Below are 16,956 nucleotides of genomic sequence, written 5' to 3' on the forward strand. Positions count from 1 at the left end.
AAGTTTATTTTACTTTCATATGAATATTTCTCACCAATTTTTCCAAGTGTCTCTGAAGTAAATAAAGGCGTAAAGATGGGGGTCCTTGAAAGAACGAGAACTTTTGGGCCGAGTGTAGAATGTGCGCCGCCTTTCCGCACGTAGTGGCGGCAGCGGCAGTTGAGACGCGGCGTGGGGAGGACGCTGACGCAAGGGGGCGGTGCCTATGGTGAGCGCCGTGGCAGCTAAAGCGAGGCCGCGGGTTCCGGAGGAGGGCAGGACGGGTCTGGGTGGGTGGGGAGTGCTGCTGGTAACCTGGCAGCCGCCGAGAGGTGGGTGATGGGCCTTGGCTGACTTTGAATGAGCAGCGCATTCAGACTTCTTAGTTTCTAAGGTGCCTTTTAAAAGCGTCAGAGACGCCTCCCGGCTCTACCTATTCCAGGCTCTTCTTATGCGCCTTCCTTCCAATCTGGTTTTTCCTACTTCCTGGTCCTCAGCCTCAAGATTTGGACTTGTTAGAGCATGTGACCTGCGTCCACCAGGCTGGGCTGTGGGTAGTTTTTTGCCCCTACCTCTTGTTGGACTGGTTTGAGCACCCCTCACGTCCATCTTGTACAGGTGGAACCAGAGGGCTTGGGTAACGAAACCCGTTGAAACGAATCCCTGCTCTGAATAGTTATGACTACTATCAGCCAGTTCGTGGCCTGTGTAGTTAGGAGCAGACCTCCTTTACCTTATGGATAATTATGCTGTCGCCTGCATTCTCTTAAGATCTTGTTTTTAAGTAATCTTTACAACCTACGTGGAGCGGGAACTTAAAACTAGAAGATCAAGAGTTGCAGGCTGTACAGACTGAGCCGGCTAGGCGCCCCACCTCCATTAAGCATTTGCTCTAACCAGTTCAAAAGCCAGGCATTAAGTGAGCTACCAAAATCAACTCCCATTATCTATCTGTCTTTCTTATTTTAACAAACCCTTGTATTGAGGGCTGATTTTCAATAGATAGCAGCGAGGGAGCTGCTGTGCTACATAGGAAACCACCTATATTATCTTTCAAACCAAAGTGAGCCATGGGGCAGCCATGAGCTAGTGGAGAAAAACCCAGTTACAGGTATAGCACCTTTTGCTTTGACAGAATGGAAATTTGAGAAAAGGAGCTGTTGTAGCCTTTGAATCACTTTAAAGTGTTTGGTCGGTTTCTAATGCCTTTCTCTCCCCTAATCTTTACAGAGAGAAGATTATAAATGCCAGAGCCATTTAACTGATGGATAGCTGCTGAATGCTGACACTTCTTCAAATATTTCTTGCACCAACATCTTCACTGGGAGGAATTCAGGAAAAGTAGCAGAGAGAAGGAGAGATCACATTTACATGTACCATGGCTATACCAATAACAGTGCTTGACTGTGATCTCTTGTTGTATGGCCGAGGTCACCGGACATTGGACCGCTTTAAGCTGGATGATGTGACCGATGAATACTTGATGTCCATGTATGGGTTTCCTCGACAGTTTATTTATTACTTGGTGGAACTCTTAGGGGCGAATCTTTCTAGACCTACTCAGAGATCCAGAGCTATTAGCCCAGAGACACAAATCCTTGCAGCACTGGGCTTCTATACTTCAGGTTCCTTCCAGACTCGGATGGGAGACGCTATTGGAATCAGTCAGGCATCTATGAGTCGATGTGTTGCCAATGTGACTGAAGCGCTTGTGGAAAGAGCCACACAGTTCATTCGCTTTCCGGCTGATGAAGCCTCCATGCAGGCTCTGAAGGATGAATTCTATGGGTTGGCAGGGATGCCAGGGGTTATAGGGGTGGTTGACTGTATCCATGTGGCAATCAAGGCACCAAATGCTGAAGACCTCTCCTATGTGAACCGCAAAGGTCTCCATTCTTTAAACTGCCTGATGGTGTGTGACATCAGAGGGGCACTAATGACTGTGGAGACCAATTGGCCAGGTAGCCTACAGGACTATGCTGTGCTGCAGCAATCCCCCCTCACTAGTCAGTTTGAAGCCGGGATGCACAAAGATAGCTGGCTGCTTGGTAAGTCTGCGGGTGTAAATGTTTCATTTTGTAGCCATAGAAAAATTATGTAGTAGAGCAGAATGAAATTTGAAAGTCTATAGACCTGAGTCTTCATCTTACCTTTTTTTTTTTTTTTTTTAATGAGACCTGAGGGGCACCTGGGTGGCTCAGTTGGTTTAGTGTCTGACTCTTGATTTTGGCTTCAGTCATGATCCCAGGGTCATGGTGTCAAGCCCCGTGTCAGGCTCCACACTCAACGTGGAGGGATTCTCTCGTATTCTCTCGCTTTCTTCCTCTGCCCCTCTCCCCGGCTTGTGCTCTCTCTTGGAAAAAAAAAAAAAAAGAGAGAGAGAGAGACCTCAGATGAGAACTCTCTGAGCCTTAATTTTTTTTTAATATTTTTTATTTATTTCTAGGAGAGAGAGAGAGAGAGCGTGAGCAGGGAAGGGTCAGAAAGAGAGGGAGATACAGACTCTGAAATAGGCTCCAGGCTCTGAGCTGGCAGTCAGCACAGAGCCTGATGCGGGGCCCGAACCCACGAACCGCGAGATCATGACCTAAGCGAAAGTCGGACACTTAACCGACTAAGCCACCCAGGTGCCCCTGAGCCTTAATTTTTTTAAATCAACACTTAAAAAGACATTTATGAAGTGTCATTTTTAAAACGTATTTGACCCAGATCTTCACTTCTAAGGGTTTATCTTGAGGCATTTGTTTATAAATAAGAACAGTAGTTGGGGTCCCTGGGTGTCCCTGGGTGGGTCAGTCAGTTAAGTGGTTGACTTCAGCACAAGTCATGATCTCAAAGTTTGTGAATTTGAGTCTGGCATCTAGCTCTCTGCTGTCAGCGCAGAGCCTGCTTCAGATTCTCTGTTCCCCTCTCCTTCCGCTCCTCCCCTGCTCATTCTCTCTCTTTCTCTCTCAAAAATAAACACAAAGCATATTAAATAAGTAGATAAATATGAATAGTGGTGATGTAAAGTAAAATAACATTGCACCAATGTTTTGTAGTTGGAAACAAAAGCAATAACAACCCTACAAAAACATTCTCTTTAAGTACAGCCAAAATATTTAATCAGTACAGATCTGGTTAAATAGACTACAGATCAGTACACCCATGCAACTGAGCCTTAATTCTTTTTAGTTTTTTATTTTTTTTAATGTTTTATTTATTTCTGAGAGAGAGAGAGGGAGATACAGAATCCAAAACAGGCTCCAGGCTCTGAGCTAGCTGTCAGCACAGAGCCCGACATGGGGCTCGAACCCACGAACCGCGAGATCATGTCCTGAGCCGCCTGAGCCGAAGTCGGAAGTCGGACGCTTAACCGACTGAGCCACCCAGGCGCCCCGCCTTAATTCTTATCATGTGTAAAATGTTAAAAATAATGTCAACAGTGGTAATACCTCTTTTTCGGATTAGGTGATATGTATGAGAGTTCACTAAAAGTATTGTACAAATGTAAAATGTTTGTATGATACAAGACACCATGGTATCTGCATGAAAATGATAGCAGACCGTGCACTTACACAGTTCTTACAGTAGCTCACTTCACAGATCTGCCCAAGTGCCATTGGGAAGCCTGACTTAGTGATGTAAGTAGGACACGAACCCATTTAAAACGGAGCAGCGCACACTGAGGTGACTGCACAGCGGGGAGGAATACAATTGGATAATAGGGATAATACCCTTGAGCTTGGCAGCTTAGTTCTCTTTGTTTGTTTTAAAGCACTGCTCTCATGTGAGCAATAGGACAAAGGTTATCTTCTATACAATGTACTGTAGTACGTGAGAGACAAAAAGAAACGTGAAAGATTGGAAGACCTGTCTTTCAAAACCACTGATCATATCTGCACTGCATGTGCTTATAACAGTGTCCAACATGAAACAGGGACTCAGGAATTATTATTATTTTTTAATGTTTTATTTATTTCTGAGAGAGACAGAGAGAGAGACAGCATGAGCAGGGGAGGGTCAGAGAGAGGGGGAGATACAGAATCCGAAACAGGCTCCAGGCTCTGAGCTGGCTGTCAGCACAGAGCCCGAGGTGGGGCTCGAACCCACGAGCCGTGAGATCATGACCTGAGCCAAAGCCGGACGATTAACCAACTGAGCCACCCAGGCGCCCCTAGGAATTATTTCTCTTTAATACTCTTTTATGTCTCCCCTGTTCCAAGTGGGAAGGGACTGCTGTCACGCAAAATGGTTTAGAGCTGCCGGGGTGCCATGTGTAATGTCTTGGAGCTCACTGATTTTCTTGAGTTCTTGCTTCTACATACCATCTTCAGTTACCACCTTCTCTTTACCCCCACTGAACCTCTATCTTAATCCCACCTTTTTGAACTTTCAAAGTTCATTTCAAACAAGTTACACCAAGAAGTGAAGGAAAGTCTGTTTTGCAAGTATGTCATCTAGTTACTTCTGCAGCTGTGAAGTATGAAATCACTCTGGTACCTCTACTATAAAGCCAGCTAAAACATCTTGAGCACTTAGAATTTGTCAGGCAATGTTGTAAGCACTGTGCATTCGATTATCTCACTTAATCCTTATAAAAACTCTTAAGGAGTTAAATACTAATATTACCAACATTTTTGTGGATAAGGAAGTTAAGGCACAGGGTATCTAAGTCACTTATGGTTAACTTTTAAAACTAGGTCACGTGAAGAGAATTCACTCTAGTCAGCAAATACTCCCTTTGTTAAGGACCTCAAGGCCATGTAGGAATTACTTATTCCCTTTCCCTTCACACCTTAGAACCCCAGATTCAGTTGGAAATATGGCTTTAGTTTTTGAGGTATTTATGGGACATAGTTGGAAGTAAGAAAAAAAACTTTTTTTTTTTTTTTTAAGTAGGCTCTATGCCAGCAGGACTTGAACTCATGACCCAGAGATCAAGAGTCGCATGCCATCCAGAATGAGCCATCCAGGCATCCCAACTCTGACAAATTTTTATATACCTTTCTGATTCCCTTCTTTACAGGAAGAGTGAAAGTGGGAGAGATGGATATGGCAACAACATTGAACAAACGTTTATTAAGCCCATTTTGGTACCGGCTACATGCCAGCCACTAGGGATGGGAAAAATATACCCATGTGGAAATTGATTCCTTTAGTACTAGCAGTTCTAGTACATACTTCTTGCAAAGCTTCCATGAACTCTAACAAGAAAACTAGTCTGAAGAGCCCTGAACTAGTATAGTGTTTCACAAATTTTCCAAATCAAGAGTCATCTGGGGAATTCATTAAAAATATACATCACTGGGCCACATATCAAACTTCAGGAGGGAGAATCTTCAAAGAAAGACTCTAGATCTCCATTTTTAATAGATCCCTTAAGTGATTCATACAAATAGATACATTTGGAAAACACTGGTATCTAAAGGATGTGGGGATAATGGAATAATTTAGGGGAAGATTGGCAGGATTAGAAGAATGACAAGATGTTAAAAAAGAGAAGATGGCTGATCTTTTTAACTGGGTGGCTCAGTTAAGCATCTAACTCTTGGTTTTGGCTCAGGTTCATGATCATGGTTCATGAGTTTGAGCCCCACATTGGGTTCTGCACTGATAGCATGGAGCCTGTTTGGGATCCTCTCTCTTCTCTCTCTATGCCCCTCCCCTGTCATGCTCGCGCACACACGTTCTCTCCCTCTTTCTCTCTCTCTCTCTTTCAAATAAATGTATATATAAAATAAAGATGGCTGATTGTGTCTTAACATCATCAGATTTGTGGAATAGTTCTAAATTTGCCAAATGTAAAATTAACCAGATTCCTTTTGTTTGTTTGTTTGTTTTTGGTTTATGTTTTGTTTTTATTTTTTATTTAAGAAATTTTTTTAATGTTTATCATAATTTTTGAGAGAGAGCGAGAGAGACAGAGAGCAAGCAGGGGAGGGCAGAGAGAGAGAGGAAGACACAGAATTGGAAGCAGGCTCCAGGCTCTCAGCTGTCAGCACAGAGACCTATGCAGGGCTTGAACTCACAGACCACCAGATCATGACCTGAGCTGAAGTCATCTGCTTAACTGACTGTGCCACCCAGGCGCCCCTGTTTTGTTCTTAGTATGAAATCATTTTTATAAAAATTTAAAACCAAGAAGAACAATATTATATTGCTTAGATGCAATATAAGCAAGTGTGGAGAAATGACAAAATTCAGAATAGTGTTTCCATCAAAGGGTATGTGGGAGCCACTATGTGTTGTTGTTGGGTTTTTTTCTTCAGCATACTCTCACCATGGGTGCCATCGCTTCATGTCATTCTCATCTGTCCCTTCCAAACTGCATTACCTAATTCCTCTTTACATGTACCTGCTCCTTCAAATGATTCAGCCAGAGTTCTTATTTTTTTAGCTCTTGGCCTAGTCTTGTTAAGCAGCTTTGGGTAAGATCTGCCAGAATGTCTTGTGGATGACTGATCATGTAAGCAATTGTAATCTGTTTAGCAATTCTGATCCTAATCCCCTCCTGAGTGTCTGCTTTCCAGTGGTGCTTGGATTATAACCAGTTAATGACAGTGGGACATTTTATGAAAGGTCTGCATTAACTAGCTTGTTTTTTATGTCTCCACATTTAATGCTCATACTGTTTCTTAAAGAAACGTTTAACAAATACCATTTAGTATCTCTGTGTTTTGGCATTCATCTTAAATGTTTATCTTACTCTCTTTTACAGCATTACACCATTGTTTTCCTGACTCTGAGTCTGACATTAGTTTTTAGTGACTAGCTCCTTCTCTTTCCTTTGCCTGCCATATCAGAGGATGGCTGACATATATTTTGATCTTCTCATTTAGAGAATGAGTTCAGTAGTATCTTAACCTGGCAGAGTTGGTATTGGATAAGACATAATACTTTTACAGTGCCCAGCTCAGTGCTTCTTACATATCAGTGAGTCACTGATAACTATTTTCATTATTATTTATAGCATCAGTTTCTTAAATTCAGTATTTAGTAGGTGTGAGCTCAACTAAGATAGTTTATACTTAAGTCAACTCAATGTAAAATTTGAAAATATGAGGCTTCTTACATATTTAAAGCTAATCAAGTACACCTACAAATAATACAATGTTTTGTGTCAATTATGTGTAAGTAAAAACATTAAAAAAAAAATGTGGTGGTGGTGGGGTGCCTGTCTGGCTCAGTTGGTAGAGTGTGCAACTCTTGATCTTGGGGTTGTGGGTTCAAGCCTCATGAGGTGTAGAGATTACTTAAAAATAAAATCTTTAAAAAATAATAATAAAAATAAAATTTTTTTTAAAGTTTATTCATTTTGAGAGAGAGAGAGAGAGCTCAAGCAGGGGAGGGGCGGAGAGAGAGGGAGAGAGAGAGAATCCCAATCCGCACTGAGAGTGCAGAGCCTGGTGAGGACCTCCATCTCATCAATCATGAGGTCATGACCTGAGCCGAAATCAAGAGTCGTATGCTTAACCAACTGAGCCACCCAGATGCCCCTAAAATTTTTTTTTCTAATAAAGTTAATACAGTTCTTAAAAAGGTAAGCTCCTGAGAGAAAGGAGTTGTGTATGCTTTGGAACAGTGCCCTGACTCTCTAAACAGTCCGTAACTACACACTAAAATTGATAATGGGTCAGGAACACAGCTATTGTGCAAGTTGGTACTCCCAAGTTGTCTCAGATTTCTAAGGGGTTGTGCCTCTGTGTGAGACATTTCATTCTGCTGGCAGTAGTGAGTCAGGACAATTAAGCATTATAGAAACTCTGTACTGTTGTAACAGGACATTGCATCCCAGTCTTGTGATGTATTCTGTTCTGAGCATTGCCTGAGAACATTTGATAGGGAAGTTACCTTAGGAAAATGCCTTGCCTATATTGTTTTAATTGACTTCTGATCTGATTTTCTTATCACTGTTACTATTTGTAATAGTGTATTTATTGTGTGTTTATAGTGTATTCACATTGTATTTATGTGAAATTCTACCAGTTTCTGTTACAAAGCATGGTTCTAGTGAATGTAATATCTAGGAACACCTGAGTTCTGATCTCTGCCACAGTTGCTGGGACTTTGATCTTACTGTTCTTAGCACTGGGAGAATGAATGATTATTGTCCATGAGATGTTCACTCTGAAATTCCTAGGTAGTGCTTTCAGACCTGACATTTTAATGGTAAGGTTAGAAATTGTCCTCACAAGTGTTTTTGAGCTTTCTTGGAAGAAATCTCTCTTTCTCTCTTGTGCTTTTTTCTCTTTGGAGATTTTTTTTTTTTTAATATTTTTATTTATTTCTAGGAGAGAGAGAGAGACAGCGTGAACAGGGGAGGGTCAGAGAGAGAGGGAGAAACAGACTCCGAAATAGGCTCCAGGCTCTGAGCTGGCAGTCAGCACAGAGCCCGATGTGGGGCTTGAACCCACGAACCGCGAGATCATGACCCAAGCGAAAGTCAGACGCTCAACCGACTAAGCCACCCAGGCGCCCCAGTCTCTTTGGAGATTTTTAAGATTCGCTTGCTATATGACAGTTTTTCCTAACCTTTAAAAAAATTTTTTAATGTTTGTTCATATTTAAGAGAGACAGAAACAGAGAGTGAGCAGGGGAAGGGTAGAGAGAGAGGGAGACACAGAATCTGAAGCAGGCTCCAGGTTCTGAGCTGTCAGCACAGAGCCTGATGTGGGGCTCAAACTCACTAACCGCGAAATCACAACCTGAGCTGAAGTTGGACCTTTAACCAACTGAACCACCCAGACATCCCCTAACCTTTTATTTTTTTTTTTAATTTTTAAATGTTTTATTTATTTCTGAAAGAGAGAGAGCGAGAGAGCGAGCGAGCATGAGCAGGGGAGGGTCAGAGAGAGAGGGAGACACAGAATCCCAAGCAGTCTCCAGGCCCTGAGCTGGCTGTCAACACAGAGCCCGATGCGGGGCTCAAACCCATGAACCGTGAGATCATGACCTGAGCCAAAGTTGGATGCTTAACCGACTGAGCCACCCAGGTGCCCCATCCCCCTAACCTTTTATTAAAGAACAATATTTCTGAGTTTAGAAGATCCAGGAATTTTATTTCCTTCAATGCTTTCACCTCCTTCCCGTATGTTTTCAGATTTGGCTGGTTTTTGTTTGTTTGTGCATTTTTAAAGCTGTCAGCCTTTTACTCTGTTGGTTTAAAGCAAGGATATTTCCAGCCAAAACCCACGTCTTACTGCTCGTGGTCCTAGCATGCCTTCTTTTTACCACATTTCCCTCTTGGTTTTTCTCGGGCACAGTGGCTCCAGAGTCTGTTGCGTCCATTCTCTGTATATGTTCCTGGATTTTTCTTTCTGTTTGTATTCCAATTAGAATGATTTATTATTTCTTTGGACCTTCCCCACAGGTGACAATTCCTTCTTTCTCCGTACTTGGCTCATGACCCCCCTTCACATCCCTGAAACTCCAGCCGAATATCGCTATAATATGGCCCATTCTGCAACTCACAGTGTGATTGAGAAGACCTTCCGAACCCTCTGCTCCCGATTCCGCTGCCTGGATGGATCCAAGGGGGCACTGCAGTACTCACCAGAGAAGTCCAGCCACATTATCTTGGCTTGCTGTGTCCTCCACAACATCTCCCTGGAGCATGGGATGGATGTTTGGTCCTCTCCAGTGACAGGACCCATAGAACAGCCCCCTGAGGAAGAGTATGAGCACATGGAGTCCCTGGACCTAGAGGCTGACCGAATGCGTCAAGAACTGATGCTCACTCATTTTAGCTAATGTGAAAGCTATGGGGGTAGGGGAAGGAAACTTTCCAGAGGAGCTGGGACAAACTTTCCCCCTCACCACCCCATACAGAGTCCCATCATCTAGCATGACTGAGTATGTGGAGACTTGTCACAAATTAACATTTAATCTGTATGTTTTGTAAGGGTTATGGCTATGCCAAAGTATCTTGATAATGTTTCCAAATATATTAGCTGAACCCAAACCAAGACAATAGTTCCCTGCTATCCACTGAATTCCAGGGTGAGCACCACTCATTCGAAAACTCACTAGTAGTTGACATTTATGATTGTGCCTATAAAATCAAAGGGGAAAACGGCACTCAGCCAGATGTTTTATGTTTGTTTTTTAAATTATGTGGAGATTTCAAATGAAAGCAATATGTGTTTGTCCTGAATTATTAGATGGAATTATTAGATGGAACCTTCTCCTTTGCTGCCTGCATAGACATAGTCTAAGGCAAGCATAAAGAGTAAATGTAAGTTAGGGGAATGGTCTTCTGACGTAAGTGAGTGGCTATTAATATGAGTTTGCAGCTTGTGTTTTTAAGAGGATGTTGGGGAGAGTCCAAGACCTCCATCTTTAGTCTTTCTGCAGTAGTTAGAATGTGACTTGGACTTGGTTTCTAGGGAGAACATCTGGATTCCAATCTCCTCTTTCCAACCCAGAGTAGGAGCTAGAGGCTAAATAGGTTTAAGAACCCAACAGCTTAAAGAAGACAAGTCAAATATAGATAAAATAGCAAGTTTACACTTTACAGATCTAAAGACCCTGAAAGACTGATGGACAGAGGAGATTCACCTTCACCCAGGTTTTGACAACTCACACCTAAATAGATCACTTTTCTTACACTCATGATGTTAGAATGTCGGTTTGGCCATTCTGCTTTGAAATTCCTTGTATAGAAGGAAGACTTGAGGATTAAAAGGCATATGGAAGTAGAAAAAAAGGGAAGTAAAATGAACATAGTTTCTTGGGGTGAAATGATTTTGGCATTAGACCTATTTGGATAGCTTGCAAAATCGTGGACAGAATTTCCTAGGAAATAAATATTCCCCCACCAAGTCTTATTCTAAAATTATACTCCTATAAAAACAACCTGATTGGAATAATGAAAGTGTGAATTACGTTCACACATTGGTGCCTCTGCTGGGACAAAAAAGAGACTTTCCTGCGGATTGTCTCGTTCCCAGTTTCTCATCAACTCACCATGTGATACCTCAGAAATGTCCTCTTGGATCATTTCCTACCTATCTTTCGCAGCGTTAATCTGGTGATTTTCAAAGTAAAGAAATGAACAGCAGCTGACAGAAGAAATTTGGAAATAAATTGAGGGTGACTCATCCCCAAGATTAAAAACAATTATGGATTGTTATCTGCTGTTTATTTCTACTCCAAATGCTATTTCCCATCATCGTTCTACTCTATGAAGAGTGGGTCCATGTGGCAGGAGGTTGAGCTTGATGTGTACAATGATGTCACTGAGACCAGAAGGGACCGCAAAGAGGTGCCTGGGAATATTAGTTCTACTGATTGTGCAGTCGAGGTGTCCTGTTACATATTGTTCCTTTGTAAAATCTAACCTGTGACCAGGCCGTCTTTGTCCTCCTCATGAGGCAATATTTTAACTATCACGGTCTTTACAAGTGTCCTGAGATGGGTATTTTTCCCTACAGAGTTTTGGTTCTGTTGTGCATATTGCCTGAGGAAAGGGTTACTGCCATCCGCATATCATAAGTAGCAAAGTGCAATGTGAACTTAGAAAGTATCTGGCATTTTAGCCTGAAAAAAAAAAAACAAAAAACCTACATTAAAGGAAAATTGGGGTTTTTCACCACTTAACTCACTAGATGGTAACATGAAGCCTGAGTGGGAGGAACAGTCTTGGAGAGATTTCAAAAGCAATTTTAAGTCTATTACTTGCAAACCAAAGATAATTTCTAAGTGCTGAACCGACTGAATATTGGCTGGCAGTGCTTTTCCCTGGGAGCATTTTGTTTCCTAATAATGCCACAGAGTAACTGTTCGAATCTATTTCTTTAATCTTTCACCTGAAGTTTTACAGGCCAAGATTTTTTTCAGTCTTTAGTTACAATTTCCCTAAAATGATCTAGGGGTGGGATCAGGATCTGTACTTCAATCGCCAAGGGTTTGCTCATAGGGACTTATCATGAGTGCCTGAGAAGTCTTCTCTTGAGGTCCTTATTGCGGGTTTTTTTTTTTTTTTTTTTTTTTTGTTTTTAGTATCTTCCTGATACAGTTTTGGGAAAGAGTCAAGGATTATGCTTGTCTTATGTAAGCTTCATCTTCCCGTAGATCATGCCATCTGGTCAGCATAGGAGTTTTCCAGATTTGCCCTTAAATGTTTCAAGACAGCAAAGTCCCAGGATATATTAAGAGAAAACCACAGTATTGGGTCAACACTGGTTTGCCAATTTCAAGTTCTACAAAAGAGAGACCACAAACATATTGTTAGTTTAAAATGAACTGAACAAAGATGGGTCTCCTTTCCTGACCCTTGGACTGTAAAGGATATCTAACAAGTTAATTTAAGACTAATGGGGTCATATAGTGAAGAGGCAGGAGGGGTAAAATAGAAGCTAGACAGATAACAGACATACTGTGATTGTATCCCGACCTGAGATGATAAAACAACTCTTGGACTGAGCTTAACAGTCACTGTCCCTGGCAATGGAGGGCAAGTTAGGAGGAGGACAAAAAAATAAGAAATCAAGACTACCTAATCATTGTGCATGCACATACGTGTCCTCAGGGCCATATTGCTCTGTAGATCCCACCCGGATTTTACTAAATTGTGAGAATAAGGGATAACAGAATTATGTAAGAGTTGGTTGATCATAAGAATGGCAATGCAGGAAGGAAGGGAAAATACTAGCTGAATGCTGGGAACACTCCAGTTCCCTAACATAAAAATTCACAGTTTTTGTTGTTGTCATTGTTTTAATTTTTTTTTAATGTTTTATTTATTCCTAGGAGAGAGAGAGAGGGAGACAGCGTGAGCAGGGGAGGGTCAGAGAGAGAGGGAGACACAGAATCTGAAGCAGGCTCCAGGCTCTGAGCTGGCAGTCAGCACAGAGCCCGACGCGGGGCTCAAACCCACGAACCACGAGATCGTGACCTAAGCGAAAGTCGGACGCTTAACTGACTAAGCCACCCAGGCGCCCCATGTTGTTGTTGTTGTTTTAATGACTACACTCTAAACCCCATTTGTGATATAATCGAATAGGACTGATGAGATCTCTGGATACTAAAAAGGAGCAAGGAAAATAGACCTTGAAATCAGAAGTTAGTACATTTCACAAGAAAAAACGTCCAGGGCTCCTGGGTGCCTCAGTTGGTTAAGCGTCTGACTCTTGATTTTGGCTCGGGTCATGATCTCACTGTTTGTGGATCGAACCCCACATTGGACTCCACACTAACAGCACAGAGCCTGGAGCCTGCTTGCGATTCTCTCTCTCCCTGTCTCTCTGCCCCTCCCCAATTCGCGCAATTGCACTCTCTTTCTCTCTCTAAATAATAATAAACATAAAAATTTTTTTTTAAAAGAAAAACAGTCCATTTGAAAGGAATCTCCACATGTGCCCAACAAAACATTAAGGATCTATCATTCTGTTGAGACTTTAACCCCTGCATATATAGCTGTCTTTATGAAAGGGCTGATTTGTCATTCTAGAGTCTTAACATGCTCATATGCTTCAATCCATTGACAAATTGTGCCACTGAAAGTCTATCCTGTAAAAATAAGTCTGAAGAAGGAACCACCTGCTGTAATTCTACTTTGAATGATTTACCTGCTGTTCTGGGATCTCTCCCCTTCACTGGGCTGCTCTTATATCATTATGCTGCTTCTATCTTTACCATCCAACCCAAAGTGTATACATTACCCCAGAGTGCCTGGCGACTGGGCTACATAAGAACAGAACAGAATTGCAACTACAACTGGCTTATCATTTTGGCTGCTCAAGGCCCAATTCCTCTTCCTGGAATTCCTAATAAGATGACTCATGGTACTGCTACAGGGTTCTTTCATCCTAGGTTCAGGCCTGATTTCCATCATGCAGAGTGTAGTAGATGTTTCTTAAAGCCCAGAGCCCAATACAAGGAACAGTCTCCTCTCCTCTCCTTTTCCCTCTCTTCACCCTTCATCCCAGGCAAATCCCCCATGTCTACAGGTCCCAATCCTCTTTTCCCGGCTTAGTCTTTACAAGTTCCTTACATGTGATTGACAGTAGCTACATCCATTATTAGGGTGACCAACTGTCCCAGTTTGCCCAGAGCCAATACAGTGTTAGCACTGAAAGTTCCTTGTCCTGGGAAACCCCTTAGTCCTCAGCTCATTGGGACATATGGTCACCCTACTTCAGGAGAAGCATCATCTTGCCTTCAAGGGGGTGGCTCCCCAAGGAGAATCCAATCAGAATACAATAATCAATAGTCAACATAATAATGAATTATTAAGTCTTAACACTGATATGTAACTATCAGTGTTATATCACAGTATGATTTTTACTCTGCCCACCTGGTTTCTTTTAAGTCTCCCTCCAGTGTGAGGAGATTCCTACAGGTTTGAAGATTTCAACTGCTGGTCTCTTGTGATCTACTCTTCTGTCCAAATTGACTTTTCCATAAGAGCAAGCAGTAGTTTGCAGTCACACTGAAGCCTAAATCCATACTTGAAAAAAAACATTCTCTAGAGAAATTTATCTACAAGATGCAACTCTGCCTGCAGAATAAGTCTTCTTTTCCATGGTTTCATAGAGCAGTTTAGCCTCAGCTTATAAAATATCTCCATTTTCAGGTGGTGATTTTAGATTTATATTTGCATAACCTTCAGGTGTTTTTCCCAAAATAAAAGTCTCCCATTTTTGAAAGACTGAAAACTTCTTGTAGCCTGGAAATTAGTTTCTTTAGTTTTTCTCACTGAAATCAAGGTTTCAAAATAATGTTGTTATTTGGGTCAAGTTTGAATGAGGGTTGTAGCTATAGATTTAGATGCTTATGCCCCACAAGCCTTTCCAAGAAGGAAGCTTCTCTAAAACGTGTATTCTGGGAATAGAATCTCAGCCCTGGATTACAGCAAAGGAAAGTCTATTTGCTGCTCCTCATCTGGCTTCAGGAATATGGCAAGACTGCTCATTTAGTTGGCATTTACTATCCTTTTGCCCCTGACTCTGAGAACTGCCAGGGATAAAGACTAATTCCCAATTAGGTGTGGCTATGTGACTAAATTCTGGCCAGTGGAATATAAGTGGAAATGTCCCGTGCTATTTTCAAGATATGTCCTTATGGCAGGAGACATGCCTTTCCTCTTTCAGCTTCCTGCTGGTTGGAATGTAGACATGATGGCTAGAATTTGAACAGCTGCCTTGGACATGGGATAAAAGCCACTTATTGAAGATGTCAAAGAAACAAGAAGGAAGCCTAGTCCCTGACACTAAATGGCCACACCTTATCCTAGGCTGTGCATCTCTGGATTTCTTTCATATGATGGAGAGATACACCCTTCCCTTGCTTCCTCATGCTTTTTGTTTATGTGCGATGGGTCCTAATTGTAACTAAAAAGGTTACAATTGCCTCTTTCCAAAAGCAGCAATACCTATTACACAGAACATGTTTGGAGGCAATATAGCTATCCAACAATGGGGAGCAAGGTCAGTATATCCTCTCAATAGAATATTGTGCAATTGTTAAAAATAACAACTATTAAAGATTTAATAGGGAAATGATATAATGTGAAACAATAACACTGTTGTATCTCTGCTTAAACTTTAAAACATTATGCCAGGATATTTCTTCAGACTGCATGGGAACATGAACAAATTAAAACTTTGTGGGTTTTTTTTAAAAAGTTTATTTATTTTGAGAGAGAGAGTGGGGAGGAGGGACAGAAAGAGAGGGAGAGAGAGATAGAATCCCATACAGGCTCCATATTATCAGCATAGAGCCTGATGTGGCGCTTGAACCCACAAACGAAGAGATCATGACCTGAGCTGAAATCGAGTCAGATACTCAACTGACTGAGTCACCTGGGTGTCCCAAAACTTTGTATTTTGGAAGTAGATTATTAAATTCTTTCTTTTTTTTAGACTTTCATGAATGTTGCTATAATGTTTACTCGTTTTTAAGTCCCCTAAAACAGTAGTAGACAACAAAAGCCCAGTGTTTTGTCCTCCTATTATGGAAACTGATGTTATCCTGCATTATATATATGAGTTGTCCCTTAAATATTGTCATGGACTTAAAAAATTTTTTTAAATCATAATAAATTATAAATAAAGCTAGTGTTGTAAGGATGTGGCCTTTCACTTTGATTATAAGCTCTTTAAGGGCTTGGACTATGTTATTTCTTTTTTATGCCTTTACTCTCCAAGTCTTCTCCCCCCACCTAGGAGGGGACTTAGGGTAGACTATTATTGCTTGCACTTGGTAATCCATATTAGGAGTGATCTATGTGATTTATTGAATTGTATCTAGGATGTACATATTAAGAATCCACGTTTGTCCTGAGAATGTTAGTATGTCTACCACAAGACTTCAGAAAGGGACTATGGCCGTGATGATAAAAATTTCAGCTTTTGTCAGGTTCTGAACCCAAGGAAAATTTGGATCATCGTGTTCGAAGCACGCCAGTGGTTCCAGGCCTTTGGGAGAAAATTTAAAAAGCATACAAGTATTTTTTTTTTTTCCTGCCTTAAGCTCAGCCTACAAAATCCTGAATTTTTCCAGCTTCTCTTTGCTATGTTTTATGGGAGCTAAAGTGGAACTTTAAGAGCGATGACTCACTTTGTTTCTCAGTCTGGATTCTCTCATTGTCTCTCTCTGCCTCTCATATACACGTATATTTATTTTTACGTACCTCACTGTGCCTGAGGAAACTAAGAGTCACACTTGCTCACTTGGGATCATGTTGGGAGTCCATAACGTAGTCGCTGAACTGATAGGTGTTATTGTGCTATAACTTGATCCTCAATACTCAAGAAAATCTCCGGTGCTCTAAACAACTTAGCTAGCAACCAATACAGAAAATGGCAGAAACACCGGCTACTTTACTCCGCCGCTTATGATCTGGGTTTGTTTATTCATGCCTTAGACCGGAGACGGACCTAGGGTAGACGCCGACCAGCTTTTCGGCGCTCGACTGCATTTCCTTGAACGATTGTTCGGGTGCTCTTCCTATGATGTCTGGGCCGTTCGTGTATTCGGTGATCTTTTGCGCCG

The 16,956-nt window shown here is 41.6% G+C and overlaps 1 protein-coding gene and 1 long non-coding RNA gene across 5 annotated transcripts; one reads left to right on the plus strand and one right to left on the minus strand.

Moving 5' to 3' along the window:
* The first annotated feature begins 188 nt into the window (after positions 1-188).
* Positions 189-10,042, plus strand: HARBI1 (harbinger transposase derived 1). Of its 4 annotated transcripts, none has more exons than XM_039226729.1 (3): positions 189-208; positions 1,210-2,027; positions 9,332-10,042. In XM_039226729.1, the coding sequence occupies exons 2-3, from the start codon at positions 1,358-1,360 to the stop codon at positions 9,709-9,711; spliced, it is 1,050 nt and encodes a 349-aa protein (XP_039082660.1). In that variant the 5' UTR covers positions 189-208; positions 1,210-1,357; the 3' UTR covers positions 9,712-10,042. The 4 variants fall into 4 exon arrangements, with proteins under 4 accessions (XP_039082660.1, XP_039082656.1, XP_039082658.1 ...); XM_039226725.1 differs by lacking the exon at positions 189-208 and adding an exon at positions 272-311; XM_039226727.1 differs by lacking the exon at positions 189-208 and adding an exon at positions 306-373.
* A 1,699-nt stretch (positions 10,043-11,741) lies between these two features.
* On the minus strand, positions 11,742-16,873 carry LOC120228410. The gene is made up of 2 exons (XR_005527495.1): positions 16,595-16,873; positions 11,742-12,161 (listed from the first exon to the last, which is right to left on the minus strand). It is a non-coding gene; the product is annotated as an uncharacterized LOC120228410 (long non-coding RNA).
* Between the last annotated feature and the right edge of the window lie 83 nt (positions 16,874-16,956).

The sequence above is a fragment of the Hyaena hyaena genome, unplaced genomic scaffold (assembly GCF_003009895.1).
Source record: "Hyaena hyaena isolate Hyena2069 unplaced genomic scaffold, ASM300989v1 scaffold_23, whole genome shotgun sequence".
Taxonomy (NCBI): domain Eukaryota; kingdom Metazoa; phylum Chordata; class Mammalia; order Carnivora; family Hyaenidae; genus Hyaena; species Hyaena hyaena.

What these genes read in the sequence shown, in the direction of transcription:
- HARBI1 (XM_039226729.1), top strand. Translation starts at nt 1,358, where the DNA reads ATGGCTATACCAATAACAGTGCTTGACTGTGATCTCTTGTTGTATGGC. An exon ending in CAAAGATAGCTGGCTGCTTG is followed by an intron (nt 2,028 to 9,331) that starts GTAAGTCTGCGG and finishes CCTTCCCCACAG; the next exon opens with GTGACAATTCCTTCTTTCTC.